At 56.2% G+C, this 17,445-nt stretch overlaps 2 protein-coding genes across 2 annotated transcripts; one reads left to right on the top strand and one right to left on the bottom strand.

Moving 5' to 3' along the window:
• Positions 1–4,748: 4,748 nt before the first annotated feature.
• Positions 4,749–9,760, bottom strand: LOC109503282. Its single transcript, XM_019839346.2, has 4 exons — positions 9,392–9,760; positions 8,293–8,531; positions 8,095–8,208; positions 4,749–6,012 (listed from the first exon to the last, which is right to left on the bottom strand). The coding sequence occupies exons 1-4, from the start codon at positions 9,685–9,687 to the stop codon at positions 5,825–5,827; spliced, it is 837 nt and encodes a 278-aa protein (XP_019694905.2). The 5' UTR covers positions 9,688–9,760; the 3' UTR covers positions 4,749–5,824.
• Positions 9,761–9,940: 180 nt separating this feature from the next.
• TFF2 (trefoil factor 2) lies at positions 9,941–12,843 on the top strand. The gene is given in 4 exon segments (NM_001130388.1): positions 9,941–10,020; positions 10,707–10,856; positions 11,755–11,901; positions 12,753–12,843. Coding segments are annotated over 4 exon segments (390 nt in total). The 5' UTR covers position 9,941; the 3' UTR covers positions 12,767–12,843.
• Positions 12,844–17,445: the final 4,602 nt, after the last annotated feature.

Here is a 17,445-nt window from a genome sequence, read left to right on the forward strand (position 1 = left end):
AGAGAGCCTGGGGACTCTGCAGGGATGGCCCTGCCTCCAGAGGGGACACGCGGCCTTCTGTCCCTGCCTGGGAGGTGGAGAACAAGGGAGGTTCAGTTTGGTCTCTGCTACTCTGTCCTTGTGGAAAATCGCACCCTGTCCAAGAATCCCACCAGCAGACTACAGACGAGGGGAGGGCGAGAAAACACTCAGGCGGCAGCGGGGGTCCTGACATATCAGAGGGGTGGGGCGCCCCGAAGGCTCTAGGACTCGAACTGCCTTGGGGACACTCAGTGTAAGCTGCTCTTGTCTGTCTCTCTGTCCCTTGGTCCCTCCGTCCCTTGGTGACCCACAGCTCACTGAAGCTTTGCTGCGGGGGCTGGGGAGCCCGAGGGGTAACGTGGGCGCAGAGGCTGGAGCTGGGGTCAGGGGCACTGGGGGCATGTGGCTTTCTCCTCGGGTCCAAGGAGGGAGACTGCCTGGCAGAACAGAGAGGCTCTGCGGCGGTGACAGGGGCTGTGTCCTCAGCGCTGGGAACACAGAGGAGTCACTGCTCCATGGGTGGACCTATGGCCCCCTCCCGGCCCCCTCCCAGCCCCCTCCTGACCACCCTCCCGGGCCCACTCCAGCCCCCCACTGGACTCCTCCCGGCCCCCTCCCAGCCACCCTCCAGGCCCCCTCCAGCCCCTTCCTGACCCCCTCCAGCCCCCTCCAGACCCCTCCTAGCCCCCTCCTGGCCACCCTCCCAGCCACCCTCCAGACCCCTCTGGCCCCCTTTTCGTCCCCTCCAGATCCCTCCAGGCCCCCTCCAGGCCCCTCCAGTTCCCTCCAGACCCCTCTCCAGGCCCCGGGGCCGCCCCCAGCCCTCCCCTGCCTCCCAGCAATAGGAACCCCGGGTGGCCTGGTTGTGGCAGCCTGGGGCCCCTTGAGTCCTTGAAGGGCTGAAGGGGGTGGGAAGCAGGCAGCTGTGGCAACAAAGCACCTTCGTGGGAACCGTTGTGCTGATAAGGCTCCAGGAGGGACGTGTCTGTCACACGCGTGCACACACGCACGCACATTCTGCTCTTAAAGGGCCCTGGGGAAACCAGCAAAGGGGGCCATTTGGGGCAAGCCTTCCGTACCTTATACCGCTGGATTTCCGTCGGAGGAGAGGAGGCCACCTGATACCTGCTCTGTTTGAACACATCGCTTGGCAGTGGAAAGATTTGTATATTTTCTATGTCGTTTTCAGGAACAGGCAATGGGGTGATGTGTTTGCTTACAGTGATCTTGGTTTTACTAGACACGAAGCTAAAATGCCAGCTTGATCCATTTAAACCCTGGCAAAGCTGTCCTTCCCATCCCGCTTGCTGCCCTTTTCCCACCAGCCTGGAAACCAGCATCTCAGGGGACCTTCCAGAACTTTCCACGTCCTTGAAGGACTTCAGGAAGTCTCCCTTGGCAAGTGATTCACGTTTCAGGCGGAGTTGGGGGATCTCGTAGGTAGACAGCTGGCGTGGGAGAGAGTTGGTCTCCGTCAGCCCTGGAACGGACTTAGAATCTCGGAATGCCCGACGGAGGAACTCCCAGGAGAGGAGCGGGGAGGACGATGGAGGGGCCAGGCCAGGGCGGGGGCACGTCCTGACCCTGAGGCTGACGGGGCTGCGGCCCTGAGGTTCCAGTGACACCCTGAAGCCAGATAACCCTCTCCCCGCTTTCTCCTCCAGCTGGAGTTGGTGTGTTAGCTCAGGCCACCTCGGTGAAGGACCGCACACTGAGGGACAGCGCAGAACGTGCTGGGGATCGTCTCTCTCCCCCTCTCTGTGCCCCTTCCCGGCTCATGTGCTCTCTTCCTTTCTCTCAAAGTAAATAAATAAAATGAACTTTAAAAAAAAGGTAGACGGTAACCTGCAGGACATGTGACATGCTTAAAGGGAAAGAACCGAAATGTTGCCAGAAACAGGCCAGGCTGGAAAGGCCAGGCCATCAGAAGCAGACTGTGCACGTCCGGGCTGACAGTTTTCTGACACCCCTCGGTCAGGTACCCATCGTGACTCCCGTCAGGGCCCAAATGGGGGTCCGTGCGTCAACCCCAGAAACACAGACTAATGTCACGGCTGTTCTGCGGGTCACCGTGGGCTATGGCTGGGCGGGAAGGGTTCACCCCGGGTCTCTCCAATGAAGCCTGAGCTTGTGGTGGCCCCTGGTGCCATCCATGTCCTGGCCCCTTGCCCAAATGCCGATTCTGGTCCCGGTTACCAGGCGTTGGTGGAAAGTCCGAGAACAGGACAGGACCCGTGAGTATTTCCTGACCCGGGATCAGGTGTGTGGTCCTTCTAAACCCACCTGCACCTCAGGCGAAATGTGAACCTGCCTCTCGATTTTCACACGCGTTACAGATGGGTTACCACGATCTGTGGCTTTGCTCCATGAGCCTTTCTGTTCTGTGTACCTGTTGGCGACCCTTGCTTCCGGATGATTTCCCACACAGGAATGGGGTTCTGTTCAGAAAAATGTTGAACTAAGCACCAGACCAGGAACCAGTTCTCGAAGCCAAGTTGTGGTTTCAGATCATGTTTGTAGGGTCACTGACAAGGATATTGTTAGCTTAAGAAAACTCCCTCACCTTTCTCTGTGAGTTCGGGGAAAGGTGGTTGGTGGAAAGGTTCAGTGCCTGCGAGCCTGATAGGAAACATCAGCTCAAAGAGAGACACACACATGGCAAGCCCAGCACCGGAACTTACCGGAAGGTGTCAAGGGCTCCTAGGGAACAGTCACTCGTGTAGGGTCCGAGCAGATGGAAAGTTCCAGTTGGCAACAGGAAGAGCATTGGCATTGTTTTTAAAGGTATTTCTTAATTGTTCTCAGCTCGTCACATTGCTCTGAGCTGGCCGTTTGGGGGGTAGCAGATTGAATCGGGGAAAACCACACACAGCTACATACGTATGCGGTGCAACACGACTGAGTGACCTGAAAGTTGGGGACGTGTACTCTTAAGGCAAACGTTGAAAGGGCTTTCAGTCAGTGCGGAGAACTTGGAAGGGCTGAGAGTTTACCTTCCATGCAAGCTGACAGACTGCCAGGTGCTGGCAGAGGATACGAGATTCCTGGTTCAGAGGCAAAGGGCTTTATTACTCACGGCAGAGCCCGCAGCATGGGCCTCAGCATCTTTGTGCTGCCTCCCTCTGCCCCCAAGTCCTCCTGGGGTGGCATGGACGGGCCCGGAAGGATGCGGGCACACACAGTGGGTTGCAGTAGAGGCGGGGAGCTCTGACCACTTCAGGGACTCCAGTTTTTCAGGGGCAGGAAGCTTGCCTGCCTTTGTCCTGGAGGGAGGCATCGTATCTCCCTTCCGTGGTTGTTTGCTGCACAAACATTGGACAGCTGAGATCAAGAGCAGTTTATGAGTCACATACACTCACCCCGGGGGGGAAGACGTCACGCCGCACAGGGCCACATGGGTTGCAGCCCCGGGAACAGAAAGAGCCCCGAGGGCTGTGGCAGGAGGCTCTGGAGGAACGAGAGAGGGTGGAGTGCCTTCAGGAGGTTCCCACAGGAGAGGGTGGCTGGCTTGTTTGAGTAATTCTGCGGCTGGCCTGGGAGGGAGACCCACCGCTCAGGGGTGAGCAGAAACCGTGCCTGGCCCCTTGATAAGGAGGGTTGTTTGGCCAGGGGGTCATATCTGTGGGAGCAGAGCAGGGAGGGGAACTTGAGTTTCGCCACTCGAAGCCCTCCAGTTCCGCCAGATGCCAAGGCAGCGTGTACCCCTAAACCTTGATTGTAGGTCCCGTACCGTATGGATCGTTAATGCCTCGTTCACATGCACAGAAATGAGACACTTGTGGAGAACTGTCTCCCAACAATGTGTACCCAATGTATCGTTTTCGAGACCAGATTACGGAAGGAGAGAAAAAGCAAAAAACAAAACAAACATCGAGGCGTTTTTCAAGAGCAGATTACAGAAGGAGAACAAACATCGAAGCATGTTCCCGCAACATCTTCTTTATAAATGAAATAAAATACAAATATTTCTCTCCATCTTTATTTTGAAAATTCACTGTTAGAGAGTTTTAAGACTAGAATACGGGGTATGGAGATTTTTCTTTCATAAAGGGCCAGAGAGTAAACAGTTTAGGTCTTGTGGGGTTTACAGTCTCCATCACAACTCAAAAGGTCTTCCACTATAACGTGGAAGTAGTCATAAACAGGATTTAAATGGGCATGCTGGCTTCTCATAAAGTTTTATTTAGAAAACAGACAATGAGCCCACGGGCCATAGTTTGCCAACTTCTATTACAGTGTATTATTCTTCCTTGATATGTAGTAACCTGTATGGTTCAAATATTTTTAAGTTTTAAGATTGGCCAGATCATGGCTTGTCTCAGCGTGGTGCCGGTAAAACAAAACAAAGAACCCACTCAGATACCACAGAGACATCTTCAAGTAATTTAAATCATTTTTAAAAATTTTCTAAACAAAATTATTTATTTATTTGGAGAGAGACAGAGTCAGTGGGAGTCAGGGAGGGGCAGAGAGGGAATCCCAAGCAGGCCCCACACCGCCAGCACAGAGCCTGATGCAGGGCTCAAACCCACAAAGTGTGAGATCATGACCCGAGCCAAAACCAAGAGTCAGATGCTTAACTGACTGAGCCACCCAGGTGCCCCTAAATCTTTTTTTTTTTTTTTGGTAAGTTTATGTATTTATTTTGAGAGAGAGAGAGAGGAGGGGAGGGGCAGAGAGAGAGGGAGAGAGAGAGAATCCTAAGCAGACTCCACGCTGTCTGTGCCGCACCCTACTCTGGGCTCAAACCCACGAACTGTGAGATCATGACCCGAGCTGAGATCAAGAGTCGGACTGTTAACTGACTGAGCCACCCAAGTGCCCCTTCAAGTAATTTCAATCTTAACAGGAGTCTTTCAAAGAAGTTCAAGGAGGAATTTTATCACACAGCACATTGAAAATGGTGTTAAAATTCATGTCTGTCTAATTATATCTCTCAAATATAAGTTATCAAGAATCTCCAATGTCATTCCCTCCCAGACTCTATCAGAATTCCTATCAGCATTGGTTCATTTGCTTATTTCTTCTCCCAGTTTTAGCCACGTTTTTGATTATATGGATGATTTTAGTTTTGGGCTTTAAAGATTCTATTATTTAGCAAGTTTTAAAATATTTTATTTATTTTTGAGAGAGAGAAAGAGAGAGAGAGAGAGAGGACAACAGAGGAGAGGCAGAGAGAGGGAGACACAGAATCCAAAGCAGGCTCCAGGCTCTGAGCCGTCAGCACAGAGCCCGATGTGGGGCTTGAACCCACAGACCCCAAGATCAGACACTTAACCAGCTGACTCCCCCCCAGACGCCCTTTTTCAGCCAATTTATTGACCAGCACAACCAAACTGTAGATGCCTGCATGCTGAGGAGGGGGCTGGAGGATCCCTACTCTTCTGGATTTGAGGAGATTGGGTCTGTAAATGCTGGAAGTAACCATACATTTTCCCCTGATGATAGCGTAAAAATGATATATTATTGGGGTGCCTGGGTGGCTCAGTGAGTTAAGCGTCCCACTCTTGATCTCGGCTCCGGTCATGATCTCACACTTGGTGGGTTCAAGCCCCGCGTCGGGCTCTGTGCTGACAGCGCGGAGCCCTCTTGGGATTCTGTCTCTCTGTCCCTCGCTCACTCTCTCTCTCTCTCAAAATAAATAAGTAAACTTAAAAATGTGAGATTTTATCTTACTCAGGTTTTAGGGGGCTTGTGACACTTTGAAAAGCATTTAAACTTCTTCATTCCACCTCTCCTCTTACCTCTCCTTGGGACACCTGCTCACTCTCTGTCTCTCTCTGTCTCAAAAATAAATAAAACATTAAAAAAAGTTTTTAATGACACACAGGTGCCAAGCAGGTGCCACGCTGAGTGGATCCTGCCAGCTGAGGAGGGGGCACTCACACCCTGCGTTAGAGGTCACCGCAACCTCAGCCAGAAACACGACCTTGAAACGCCCCCGGACAACAGGTTTGCAGGTGGCCAATTCTCTTGGCTTCTGTTCCATGTCTAAAAAAAACCAAAACAAAATGGTTTGAAACCTCTGTGCCTTCTTCTGCTCAATTTTGCTGTGAACCCAGCACGGTTCTAAAAATAAAAGCCATTTTTTATTTTTTTGGTGTATTTATTTATTTCTGAGACAGAGCACGAGTGGGGGAAGGGCAGAGAGAGAGGGAGACAGAATTTGAAGTGGGGCTCCAGGCTCCAAGCTGTCAGCCCAGAGCCCGACGCGGGGCTCGAACCCACGCACCGTGAGATCATGACCTGAGCTGAGGTCGAACGCTCAACCGACTGAGCCACCCGGGCGCCCCCAAATCCATTTTTTTAAAGCGTATTTTGCCTTTCTCTTTGAGGGGTATTCTTACTGAGTATAGAATTCTGTCTTTACAAATCTTTCAGTGCTTAAAAATTGTCACTCGTTTCCTTCTGGTTTGCACTGGCCCAGAGAGAAGTCACCTGACTTGTCCTGTATGTGGAGAACTCCAGCAGCCGCAAGGATTATATTAAACACTCATTTTCAACAATCCGAGCTTTGCCTGGGTGCGGTTCTCTTCGTATTTCTCTTGCTTGGAGTTTGTTGAGCTTCTAAGATACGTGGGTTTAGAGTTTTCAACAAGCGTCCCCCCTAAATTGCTTGCCCATTATTTCTTCAAATGCTTTTTCTCTCCTCTCTTGCCGGCACCCCGATTACATGACTGTTAGAACCCTTGAAAATGCCTCTGGGGTCACTGAGGTTCTATTCACTGTTCTCAGCCCCCTTTCTCTCTCCGCTAGAGTCTGAAAAATTTACACTGCGCTGGCTTAAGATAAACTGCCATTTCTTTTCTTTTCCATTTTTAAATTTTTTTAATGTTTGTTTATTTTTGAGAGAGACGGAAAGGCACAGAGTGTGAGTAGGGGACAGGCAGAGAGAGAGAGAGGGAGACACAGAATCCAACGCAGGCTCCAGGCTCCGAGCTGTCAGCACAGAGCCCGACTCGGGGCTTGAACCCACGGACCACGAGATCATCACCCGAGCCGAAGTCGGACGCTCAACCGACTGAGCCCCCCAGGCACCCCTGGGTCGATTTTTATTCCCTGTGTTTTCCAATGACCATGGGTCATGTTTTCCACCTCCTTCACATGTCTGGTTTTGTGCTAAACATCGTGGATGTAATGTCACGTGTCTGGGTTTTGCTGTCTCCCTTAGTAAAATTACCTGCTTTTAGGACTTATTTTAAAGTTCCGCGAGGACGGGCGCGGAGCGCCTTTGCTCTAGAACTGGATCAACCCTGCTTTTATGGCATAATGTGGCCTGAATGTTTGTGTCCCCATAAGATTAAGGTCCTAACCCCCGATACGGTCGTTGTTTGGAGGTGGGGCCTTTGGGAGGTAATTAGGGCCAGCTGAGGTCATGAGGATGATGTCCTCATGGTCTGACACCAGAGCTCGCTCTCTCTCTCTCTCTCTCTCTCAGGCAAGGACACAGCGAGAAGGTGGCGTCTGCGGACCAGGAGGAGACCCCTCCCCAGAACCACACCCCCCTCATGCAGGGAGCCTGATCTCGGACATCCAGCCTCCAGAGCTGTGGGAAATAAAGGTCTGCTGTTCAAGGCACCCCGTCTGCGGCGTTTTGACGTGGCCACCTGAGCCGGCTAAGACACGGCAGGGCCTTCTGTGTCCCTGCTGAGTGCCCAACACGACCAATGGGCTTTCTCCCACTGTCAGAGCTCGGATGATTCCCGCCCTGTGGCCACCCCGCTCGCCCTCCTCGGGGCTCGCTCTTTCCCCAGCAGCTGCTCCCACCTGCCCTGTGTCTGCGTGGGCAGCTTGGTTCTTTCAGTAAAACCCCAGGGAGACCCCGCCCACTCCTATTTCCGGAGCGCCCTCCTCTCTGGGACCCCTCCCCTGAAATCCACTCCCTCGAGGCTTCTAATTCAGCCTCTGTCCCCGCAGCCCGGCGAGTCTGCCTGCTGCCTATGGCCCAGCCGGCACCTGCAGGCAGAGAATGAGGGTGATGGAGGGGCACCCGCACCGCTTCCTTCCCTCGGCCTGCCACTGCTCTGTACATGCTCAGCACCCGTGCCCGCTGTTTCCCATGTTTCGAGTTACCTGTGCCGGGAGGGATGGTCTGGGACCAGTTTCTCCGCGAGAGTCGGAGGCAGCGATCCCCACGAGGGACGTCTGTGGAGGTTCCCGCCTGTCGGTGTCTGTTTTCTGTGTGAACTGAAAGACGGTATCACTGCTGCAGTTTGGGGGACGGAAGCGACGGGGCTGGAGCAGAATAACCTCAAAGGAAAGGGTCCGTACCGGTGAGGGCCGGGATCCGTGCAGATCCCGCACCGACCGTGGCCGCAGTCGGAGGCGGCCGTCCGCTGGGTTCAGCGGGTGCAGTGGGCCTGGAGACAGTTCGCAGATGGGCGCACCGCTGGGCACCAGGGCGACAGAGCGGACGCAGTGGGGACCGTGGGGAGCAGGCTGGGAAGGAGGGGCGGAGGAAGGGACGGGCACGATGGCTCACAGAGGGAACGAGAGGGATCGAGGGGTCCCTGGGGATTTGGAGAACAGAGAAAACGTTAGAAGCTTAGGACACCTGAACGGAAAGGACATTGACGTGTCTTCTTTCTGAGTGGAGCGTGGGTCCCCAGTGTGCTCGTGGGAGACCCGTAGCAGACACGGAGTAGGGAGAGGTGTTCCTAGAGATGAAACCACAAGCGACTATGAGTTTGGATGAGCTGCCCACGGGGACGTGGGATGCGGAAGCCAGCAGGGATGTTGCTAAGTCTTGGCGTGAAAGGAACACAGTGAACTCAGTGCTGAAATCCTGGACAGAAGTGACCGGCTGAAGGTCGGCAGATGACGTAGGGTAGGGGCATCGGAAGTGGTGCAGGTCACAGCCTGCTTCCCCAAGGAACATGCTTTTCCCATGCACGTGGAGACATCTGGGCACACGGCCAGCACCCAGCCCCCCCGGCCCCCACGAGCTCAGGTGACGGGCACGCGGCCCCCAGGACTGTGTGGATGCTGAGTGTGCACATCCTGGGGCCAGACTGGGTGGGGCAGGAGGCCTGGAGCACAGAGGACGCCGGGTTTGGGATTCTGTGCCTCTCTGGGTCCCGGGAGGCTCAACCTGCGACTCGCAGATGGGTGACCCCCTACAGGACCTCAGGAGGGAGTGGGGAGGGGGTCACGACCTCCTCTCTGCCCTCCATCTCCCCTCTTTGTCCCTTGGAGTGTTTCTCCCTCCCTCCCCTCCCCTCTCCCTCCGTCCCAGGCACGGACTCTCTTCCCCGAAGCATTTCACTCCTGCGCGTGGGCAGACTTCTGTCTTGAGGAGACAAAGCGCTCCCATGGAAGAGAAACCGAGGCGTTTCGGGGGTTGCTGAAATGAACCTGTCATTTTACTCACCGGCCCCGTGTCCAGGGGGAGCAGCCCCTTCCCGGGACAGACACGAGGAGACACAGGAGACAAGGGGCTGGGGCTGGCAGAGGCGTCCCCGCTGCCTTGGAGGTAGGGTCTTCTCCATGTCTCCGGCTGGCTTGGTCATTTTCCCCAGTAACCTTGGGCCTAATATTTAAAAAGAAAAAAAAAATCCTGTAACCGCCTCCTTTATCAGGAGACATACATGGCTTATCCCTCCCTGGGTGTGATCCCGTGAGCGCCCAGTGCCAGATGTGCACGTGGCCAGTTTTCCACGTCGGCATCCTGGTGTGACCTGGCTCCCGGCCCAGGGCAGGGGGAGGCCTGGCCAGTGTGCCCGCAGCCCCTGGCGGAAACCTCGTATTGTCTCTGGAGCAGCGGGCTACCTCAGCCCCTTTTCCTAACAAAGGAGCCACAGGGCTGGTGCCCCAGGGGACACAGGAAGGTTATCTGCACTTGGTGAGCAAACAGAGAGCAGATTATAAAACAGCCCGTGGCAGCGGGCACTGTGCATTCTGCCCTGGGGTGCAACATGGACATGGGACCTCGAGGCGTCCGGCTCCTGGCGGTTCTCCTGGTCCTGGGGCTGTGGGCCCCGGCAGGGGCCCAGAAACCTTGTAAGTGAACGGCTGTAGGTTGTCCTGTGTCTCTCGGTGTCCTTGACCGGGCGACGGAGCACCGGGGCCAGCGAGCCCCGAGAACCTTCTCGCGCACCCCCAAAATGCAACGGAGGTGTGCAAACTGCGTGCTTTCTGCGGTGCCTCCCTTGGCCTCGCTGGGTCTCTGTGTTCTTGGTTGTTTCCCTCAAAGCGCCGGGGTGGGGTGTGATGGGCTCACTTGAGAGCAGAAGTAGCTAAAAAGGCACCCTGAGATTCGTGATGTGGGCTATGCGATTCGTGCACCCTTCCCGCCATCAGGAAGGACACCCTGATGACGGGGGGCTGTGTGACACCTCCAGGAAAGCCATCCTTCGCGGACAAGGTCAGGGTGAACACAGGAGCCGGTGGGCCAGCTACGGAGAAGGGCTGGGAAGGGGCCCCCAGGGTGTCTGGAGCCCACGTTGGTCACCTTTTACTCTGACTTTTCCTAGGTCCTCTGTCGGCCCTGTTTCCAGAAGGTTTCTCCTTTTTTTTTTTTTTTTAAACTAATAAAATAATTTCTGCAGAGCCCTGTGTCGGAAGGGGCATCGCATGGTTCAAATACAGGCAGGATGGGACTTTCCTGTTTCCCTGCGCGGCCGCAGGGCCCACGTGGCAGGCGGGGAGCACGTGTGGTTCAGGCTGACCGAGGCCTCTCTCCACAGCCCCCTGCCGGTGCTCACGGGTAGCCCCCCACAAGAGGGAGAACTGTGGATTCCCGGGCATCACCAGTGACCAGTGCTTCTCCTCTGGCTGCTGCTTCGACTCCAGCGTCGTGGGGGTCCCCTGGTGTTTCCACCCCCTCCCGAAGCAAGGTAACCCCCAGGGGGAGCTGGCCCTCTTCCGGCGCCCTGACCGGCTTCCCAGAGTGTATGTGTGGACCCCCGCCCGGGCCAGCCGGGAGGGAGGAGAAAGGGGGCCCTGGCTCGCTGTCCACACCCAGAGCCCTCAGGGTCAGCCACTTGCTCTTCTGCAGACTTCTGTGAGAACCTGTCAGTTTCACTGTGTTAGAAGGAAAAACAGCTCTCAGGGCCCTCCTAGCTATGCAAGTACGACTTCGGAAGGAGCTTCTAAGGGCAATGAAGGCATTTATAGGACGGTATCCACATGACCGCTCATAGACCTTAAGTGGTAAGAGGCTCAGTTAAAACTTCCAGGATTTTCCTTTGAGAAGGAGTCTGACGTCAGTGCACATCAGCAAGATACCAGGTCTCTAATTCCAAGGCGTGCACAAGAGAAAGTTGCGTGTGCATAGCACTCCGTGTGGGTGGAACTCGTGCCCGCGGTGCCCGTCCACACCGCCAGCAGCTGTGGGTGACGGGCTCCCTGGGTGTTGAAGGGGACAAGACAGGCGGGTGGTTGTTAGCCGGGGCCCTCCCGCTGGCGGAAGCGGGGCTGGCTTTCAGCACCTCGGCCAGATGCTCCACATGCTCAAGTTCACGGTACGGTGGGTCGGCCCGTCTTACAGATGGGAATATCGGGTCCAGATAGGCGAAATGGTTAACCCCGGGCCCCCAGAACTTGCGACGTGCGGCCTCTGCGTGGATCGAAGGCGGCCGGCCTGGGGGTTGTAGTCCGGTGGCCCCCGCGCACGCCAAGGCCGAGGTCCAGCGCTTCCCCTGGGGAGGATGGGAAGAGAAGTTGCCGTTAGCTAGCTGCCCTAACCGGGTCTCCGTGTCGCTCCTTTCCCGGTTCCGGGGGCCGCGTGAGCAGCGTCGGAGGAATGCGTCATGGAAGTCTCGGCCCGTAGGAACTGCGGGTACCCGGGCATCAGCCCCGAGGAGTGCGCCTCCCGCAAGTGCTGCTTTTCCGACAACATCTTCGAAGTGCCCTGGTGCTTCTTCCCGATGTCTGTGGAAGGTAATGTCTGTGCAGGTCGGGGCGGGAACCGGGGCCGTGGCAGGGGGCTGCCGGGCCCCGAGCCGACTCTGGCCTCACGGCCATCGACGCCAGGCCCCTGGGCCCCGTGGGGGCCAGGTCAGCACCAAGCGGCTCTGAGGGCGAGTCCGGAATGCCGTCCACGCTGACGGCTGCTTTTCCAGAAGCCGAAAGCCCCCAGGCTCCCACTGTGGCTCGTGTGACGGCCGCAGGGAGCAGGTCACTTCAGTCACGCCCCCGGGTCCCGATGCGGCTGGTGGCACAGCCCAACTCACTGTCCTCAGGCCACCGGTTTGCGGTGCTACTTACTAAGGGTTGTGTGTGGTGCTGGGGGCCGCGTGGGGGGACGTGGGCCTCCCCCAACCCCCGGGGCCTTACTGCTCCCTTCACGTGGGGGCCGCAGGGACACGTTCTGCCCACGGCCGCCTGCCCAGCGCCACCCCAGGAGGGTCTGGCTGCCCCCTCCCCATTAGCTACAGCGTGTCTCCTGACACTGCGTTTGGCCACACCAAGGAAAGCTCAGACGCTTTCCCAAAATGGGCACCGTGGCCTTGACCGTGCTGGATGGTCCTTCCCCGTTTTAGAACCTCAGGGTCCTCCGGAGAGTGCAGCCTTCGCTCAGACTCGTCCGAGCGATGCCTTCGCTAAGGGTCGTTCTGGACAACTGCCATTCCTGGGGTGGGAGTGGGGGGGAGAATGGACCCCCTAGAAGTGTCCCCCTCCGTCCCCCAGAACGGGGGTCCTTCAGCAGGAAGTCTATTGACAGGAGCCCCCGGGCTCCCCCGGCCCCCTAACGCTGCCCATTTCAAACCTCCGCCATTTCAAATTTCCAGACTGTCATTATTAAGAGGAGTCCCTTCCGAGGACCCAGCAGGCTCCCTGGATGTCTGGAAATGAGGACTACTCACCACCACATCTCAGGTTTCCTGAGTTCCTGGCTTTCTTGAACCGGCTTTCTGTCCTTTCCACTGGTTCCACATACAACTCCTTCAAATAAAGAAAGTCCTTAAAATCTGCTAAATTTCCTCTTGGCTTCATTGAGGCAAAAGTGGAGAGAGGGGGAGAGGGAGTGTGTGTGTGTGTGTGCAGGTGAGAGGGTGCACGGCTCGGATTCTCTCATTTGCTGCTGGAACAAGGGTCCGCCCGGCACACGCAGGCTGCGTCAGCCGCCATCAAGGATTGTGTGCACGGGAATTTCAGAAACCACAACCACTCCTGTTCCCGATCACTTGTGTAAAAACTCAAGTGCCTTTAGTCCTGAAAACCTCTGGGGGGGGGGGGAGCGCCTCGGTGGCTCAGTCGGTTAAGCCACCTGAAACTTTGGCTCAGGTCACGATCTCGCAATTCGTGGGTTCGAGCCCCGCGTCGGGCTCCGGGCTGACAGCTCAGAGCCTGGAGCCTGCTTCGGATTCTGTGTCTCCCTCAGCCCCCTGCCCCGTCTCAAAAATAAGCAAATATTTTTTAAAAACTTAAATTTAAAAAATAAATAAATAAAATTAAAAAAAAGTCTTGGAGTAACACATAATTTCCGATCGTAGTTACAAAATTGCTTCGCTTGTATCAAACGCATCCCAGACCGAGGCTTCTGCACGGAGGGTGGGAGCCATCTGTTCATCCCGCGTGTGGGGCGAGGTGGGCTGGCTCAGCGACCCCCCCCACCCAGCGACACTTTCCCCAAATGGGCTTCCATGTTTCCTGGCCTCCCCCTCTAAGTGCCGAGGTCTGAAGCCGTCCGGAGAGGAGGCTGACAGCTTCCACCATATCAAGCCAGCCCGGAGGAAGGTTTGGGCGCAAAACCTCGTTCTACGGGTCTCCACGAAAGTCGGGCAGGAGTGTGGGCGATGACACAGGCCAGTCTTTCTGTGGCCCCTCCCTCCTCCCCGATGCCGCCTCCAGCCTGAGCCCACCGGCTTAGCCAGGGTGTCACCCACTGGCCCGCCTGCCACCGTGGAAATCCAAGACCTCTCCTTCCAGGGCTGGGGGTTGCCCAGGGTACCCACTCTGCATCCAAAGGCAGGAATGCTCAGAAATGCCTCTTCAAGGAAGGACCTCGGCCCACATCACCTTTCGGGACGCCTATTTTGAGTCAGGCCAAGCCAGCGTCATATCTTGGTCTGGCTTACAACACACCCGTGAGCTCAAGGAGACAAGGGCTCCCGTGGGACCGGGGTCTCTGACACAGGACAGATGGGCTGCGGAGACGGACCCTGGCGCCTGTGACGTCACTCACCACAGAGCACCGTGTCCCTCACCGTGTACTTCACGCCGGAGGTACAGCCGCGTCAGGCCCCGAACTTCGGAAAGGGTCTTGCCCCTGGACTGGCACTGAGAGTTTGGGGGTCTGCTCCCGGAACTGGCACCGGGCCGTCTTGCCTTCAGGGCTCGGGAAGCTCCAGGTCTCATGCCCTCCGTGGGACTTTCCTGGCCCGCCGCTCCTGTCTCGGGCCCTCTGCACCCATCGGCGGGCACGGGAACATGGCATCCTTCGCAGAGCTTTCTCATGCCCCCCCGCCCCCAGCCTCGCTTCCTCCCGGAGGGTCTCCTGGTGCAGCACGCCCTACCTGGAGGAGCGGAGCCTACACCGCCCGTCTGATGACCAAGGGTGGATTCTTGAACAGTGGCCATGGCCTTCGCCCTGGGCTCAGGGGCTTGGCCGACTTACCCTGTGTCAGATACTCTGCCTCCTGCTCCACCCCTGCAGATTGGAGGCCACAGCGGGGCACCCCACCATGGTGGCTGGGGCTGTGCTCCCTCCTCCCCCTCCAGATGGGCCACCGGAGGGTCCTCGTTGTCCCAGGAGCAACAGCTGGTGACATTCAAACCCACCCCATGAGAAAAACCAACCTTCCTTTCTCCTCCTCTGATGAGGTAATTCTTCACCCCTTTGCCGTGTCTGCTTCTCTCTTCCTCCTTCCGTCTCCCTCCCGTGGGACCCCGCTGGCCGGGCAGGGGTGCAGAGGGTCCAGCGGTTGCCCCCAGAGCCCGAGCAGAGGAAGGGGAAGGCCATCTCCGGCCCTCGATCCCACCGTGGTCTCCGGCTTCTCAGCGTCCTGCAGGCTGCTTCCTGGCTGGTTCAGGTAACAGGTGCCGTGACAGGTGCTCACAGAAGAGGGGACTGGCCAGCCTTTTGGCAGCGGGAGCAGCAGGACGAGTCACAGGGCACAAGTGGGTTGATATCCCATGTGTGTGACCTTGGGGGGGTTCTCTTTTCTCTCAAGATCTTCCACTTTTCTGTTTGTAAAACATAGGTAGGAGTTAGATGCCTAGCCGTGTTGTGGTGGGAATTAAAACCGATCTTTGTGAACTGCCTGGTGCCTGGTGCCTGTGGGCTCTTTCGGGAGAGTCTGGGCAGAGGTGACCGTCTGCTCTCATCCCGACACCAAGTGGGGTCACGTAGGAAAACCCGTCCCCACGCACAGCAGCATGGCTGTGTCCAGAATGTGGGGGGAGCCTGACGAATATGTATCTACTCCTCGTATTCACGACATGGTCACCATGTCCCGAGTATATACGTGCAGCCGATTCTCTGTTCAAGGTTCCCGAGGGTCTCCTAACCAATTTCATCAATGACCAATAGGTGACCGTGCTTGATGTGTGTGTCCGCTTAAAGACAATTTATTTCAAATGTATTATTGACTCATTAGCATTGAACCCACAGCCAACAGCACTATAACTCATGCCCGGACGTACCTCACATGCACACCTGCTTTCCCTGCACGGCACGACACGACCTTCTCGCCCACAGGTCGCACTTCCCCACTGTGCACGGGAACCATTTAAACGGCGAAATCAACGAAAACCACAAAGATGCGAAAAATGCAGTACTAAATCGGCCATGAAAGGTCTCCTGTCTACAGTCTGAGAGCTGTAACGAGAAGGCACAGTGTCACCTTGCCGGACCTCGGCTGGCAGTGTTTGTGTCACAAATAAACGTTAGCCAGCAGGTGAATTTGCACATAGGGGATCTGAATTATGAGGATCGGTTATATATTCATCATAGGTATTGCATGCTCAATACGCGGATGTTGGAGGTGTGGTTTATACACACAAATACCCCTCGCTGTTGCCTTGGGGTCCAGGGGCCCCGGGCCCCCCCCCGGCCCCTTTTGCTTAAAGAAAGAGAAGGAAAGACCACAGCACAATCTGAGCCTCCGTGGGGAGCCCTGGAATCGGGCTGTGGCAGTGAGAGCATAGGTATTAGATCTCCAAAATACATATGCTGCACTTATGTTCTATATGATTTCTGCTTCAAGCTCAGTTCGCAGCTGTGTGACCTTGAGCAAGTTACGTAGATGTTCTGTGCCTAATTTTACTCGTGTGCAAAGTGGGGGTATTGACAGCATCTTTTCTAAATTTTATAAGAGAGAGAGAGAATATCGTAAGCAGACGCCAAGCCCAGCCCAGAGTCCCATGTGGAGCTCACCCTGGGATCATGACCTGGGCTGAAATCTCAATGGACTGAGCCCCCCAGGTGCCCCCAATAGCATCTTGTCGTGAAGAGTCAATGAGCCAATTCGTGCAACATGCCGACCACAGTGTCAGGCACATAGGAAGGGCTCAGTGAGAATGTAATGCCAGTTCCAGTCATTGTTGAAGCCACAGCCCAGCAGTCCAGGCCCCACCAGGAGACAAATGTGTCCCCACTGCCTCAGGACACAGCTCTCAGACCCTCCACGATCCTGCCTGCTGATGCGGGAGGCCAGTCCCTCCAAGTCCCCTCCCCAGGGCTTCTCCTGTGGCCCTGGCTGTGCTGTGGTCCTGGTGGGCAGTGGTCCCTGTCCCAGGCACTGGCCAGAGGTGTTCCGGTGAAGAGGACTTTTTCGGTCCCATCACCAGCTTCTCACAGCCTCTGTCCCCCGCCCAAGGCTTGTCTGCCTCTATGTGAACACCTGTGGGAGGTTTCCAGGACATTCCTGGGAGTTTGCCGCCTTTCCCCACGGCCCAGATGGGTTGGGAACAGAGGGGTAGCCTCTGTCCACAGCACCCGGAAGACTCTGACCCCTGCTCCAGCCCAGCCGGGCTCCCCTGGCAGCTCAGACAGGGACGTGTTGATACCATGGCTGGTTGACCAGGTTTCCACAAGGTCCCATGGCTGGCCGACTCCATGATCCCCTGTAGCCCAAACAGAGCACAGAACTTCGTAGGTGCTCAACCTTCGTCTGGCACAGGCAGAAACATGGCTTGGGGGAAAGAAGGACCCTTCTGTTCTGTTTGGCCTACTTGGGACACAGGGCTAGTGACTAGAAGGACCTTCCGGCCAAGGACGCTCATGCAGCTCCCACGCCAGTCCTCTGGTGCCCTCTGCTGGCCACCCTGGGAGCGGACGTCCCCAGCATTCACCCGTTGGGCACCTGCGGGTTTGCCCAGGCAGTTGCCAAGATTTGGTGTCTGACCACACAGCCTCCCAATGTCAAGAGAGCGATCTCAGTAACAAGCGTTAAGTTGCTGAACTCATAACGTAAGTCAGATTGGACCAGATTTAGTGATGTGGGCTCACAAAGCCGAGATTCTGTGTCCGACGATGCA

Source organism: Felis catus, chromosome C2 (assembly GCF_018350175.1).
Source record: "Felis catus isolate Fca126 chromosome C2, F.catus_Fca126_mat1.0, whole genome shotgun sequence".
Taxonomy (NCBI): domain Eukaryota; kingdom Metazoa; phylum Chordata; class Mammalia; order Carnivora; family Felidae; genus Felis; species Felis catus.

Excerpts from the sequence above, each read along its gene's own strand:
- LOC109503282 (XM_019839346.2), bottom strand. The coding sequence starts at position 9,687 with ATGCCGACGTGGAAAACTGGCCACGTGCACATCTGGCACTGGGCGCTC. Across the intron at positions 8,532-9,391 it reads TCCCCCTGGACACGGGGCCG|GGACCCCTCGATCCCTCTCG; the intron begins GTGAGTAAAATG and ends CCAAATCCCCAG. Across the intron at positions 6,013-8,094 it reads GACCATCCCTCCCGGCACAG|ACATGGAACAGAAGCCAAGA; the intron begins GTAACTCGAAAC and ends GGTTTTTTTTAG.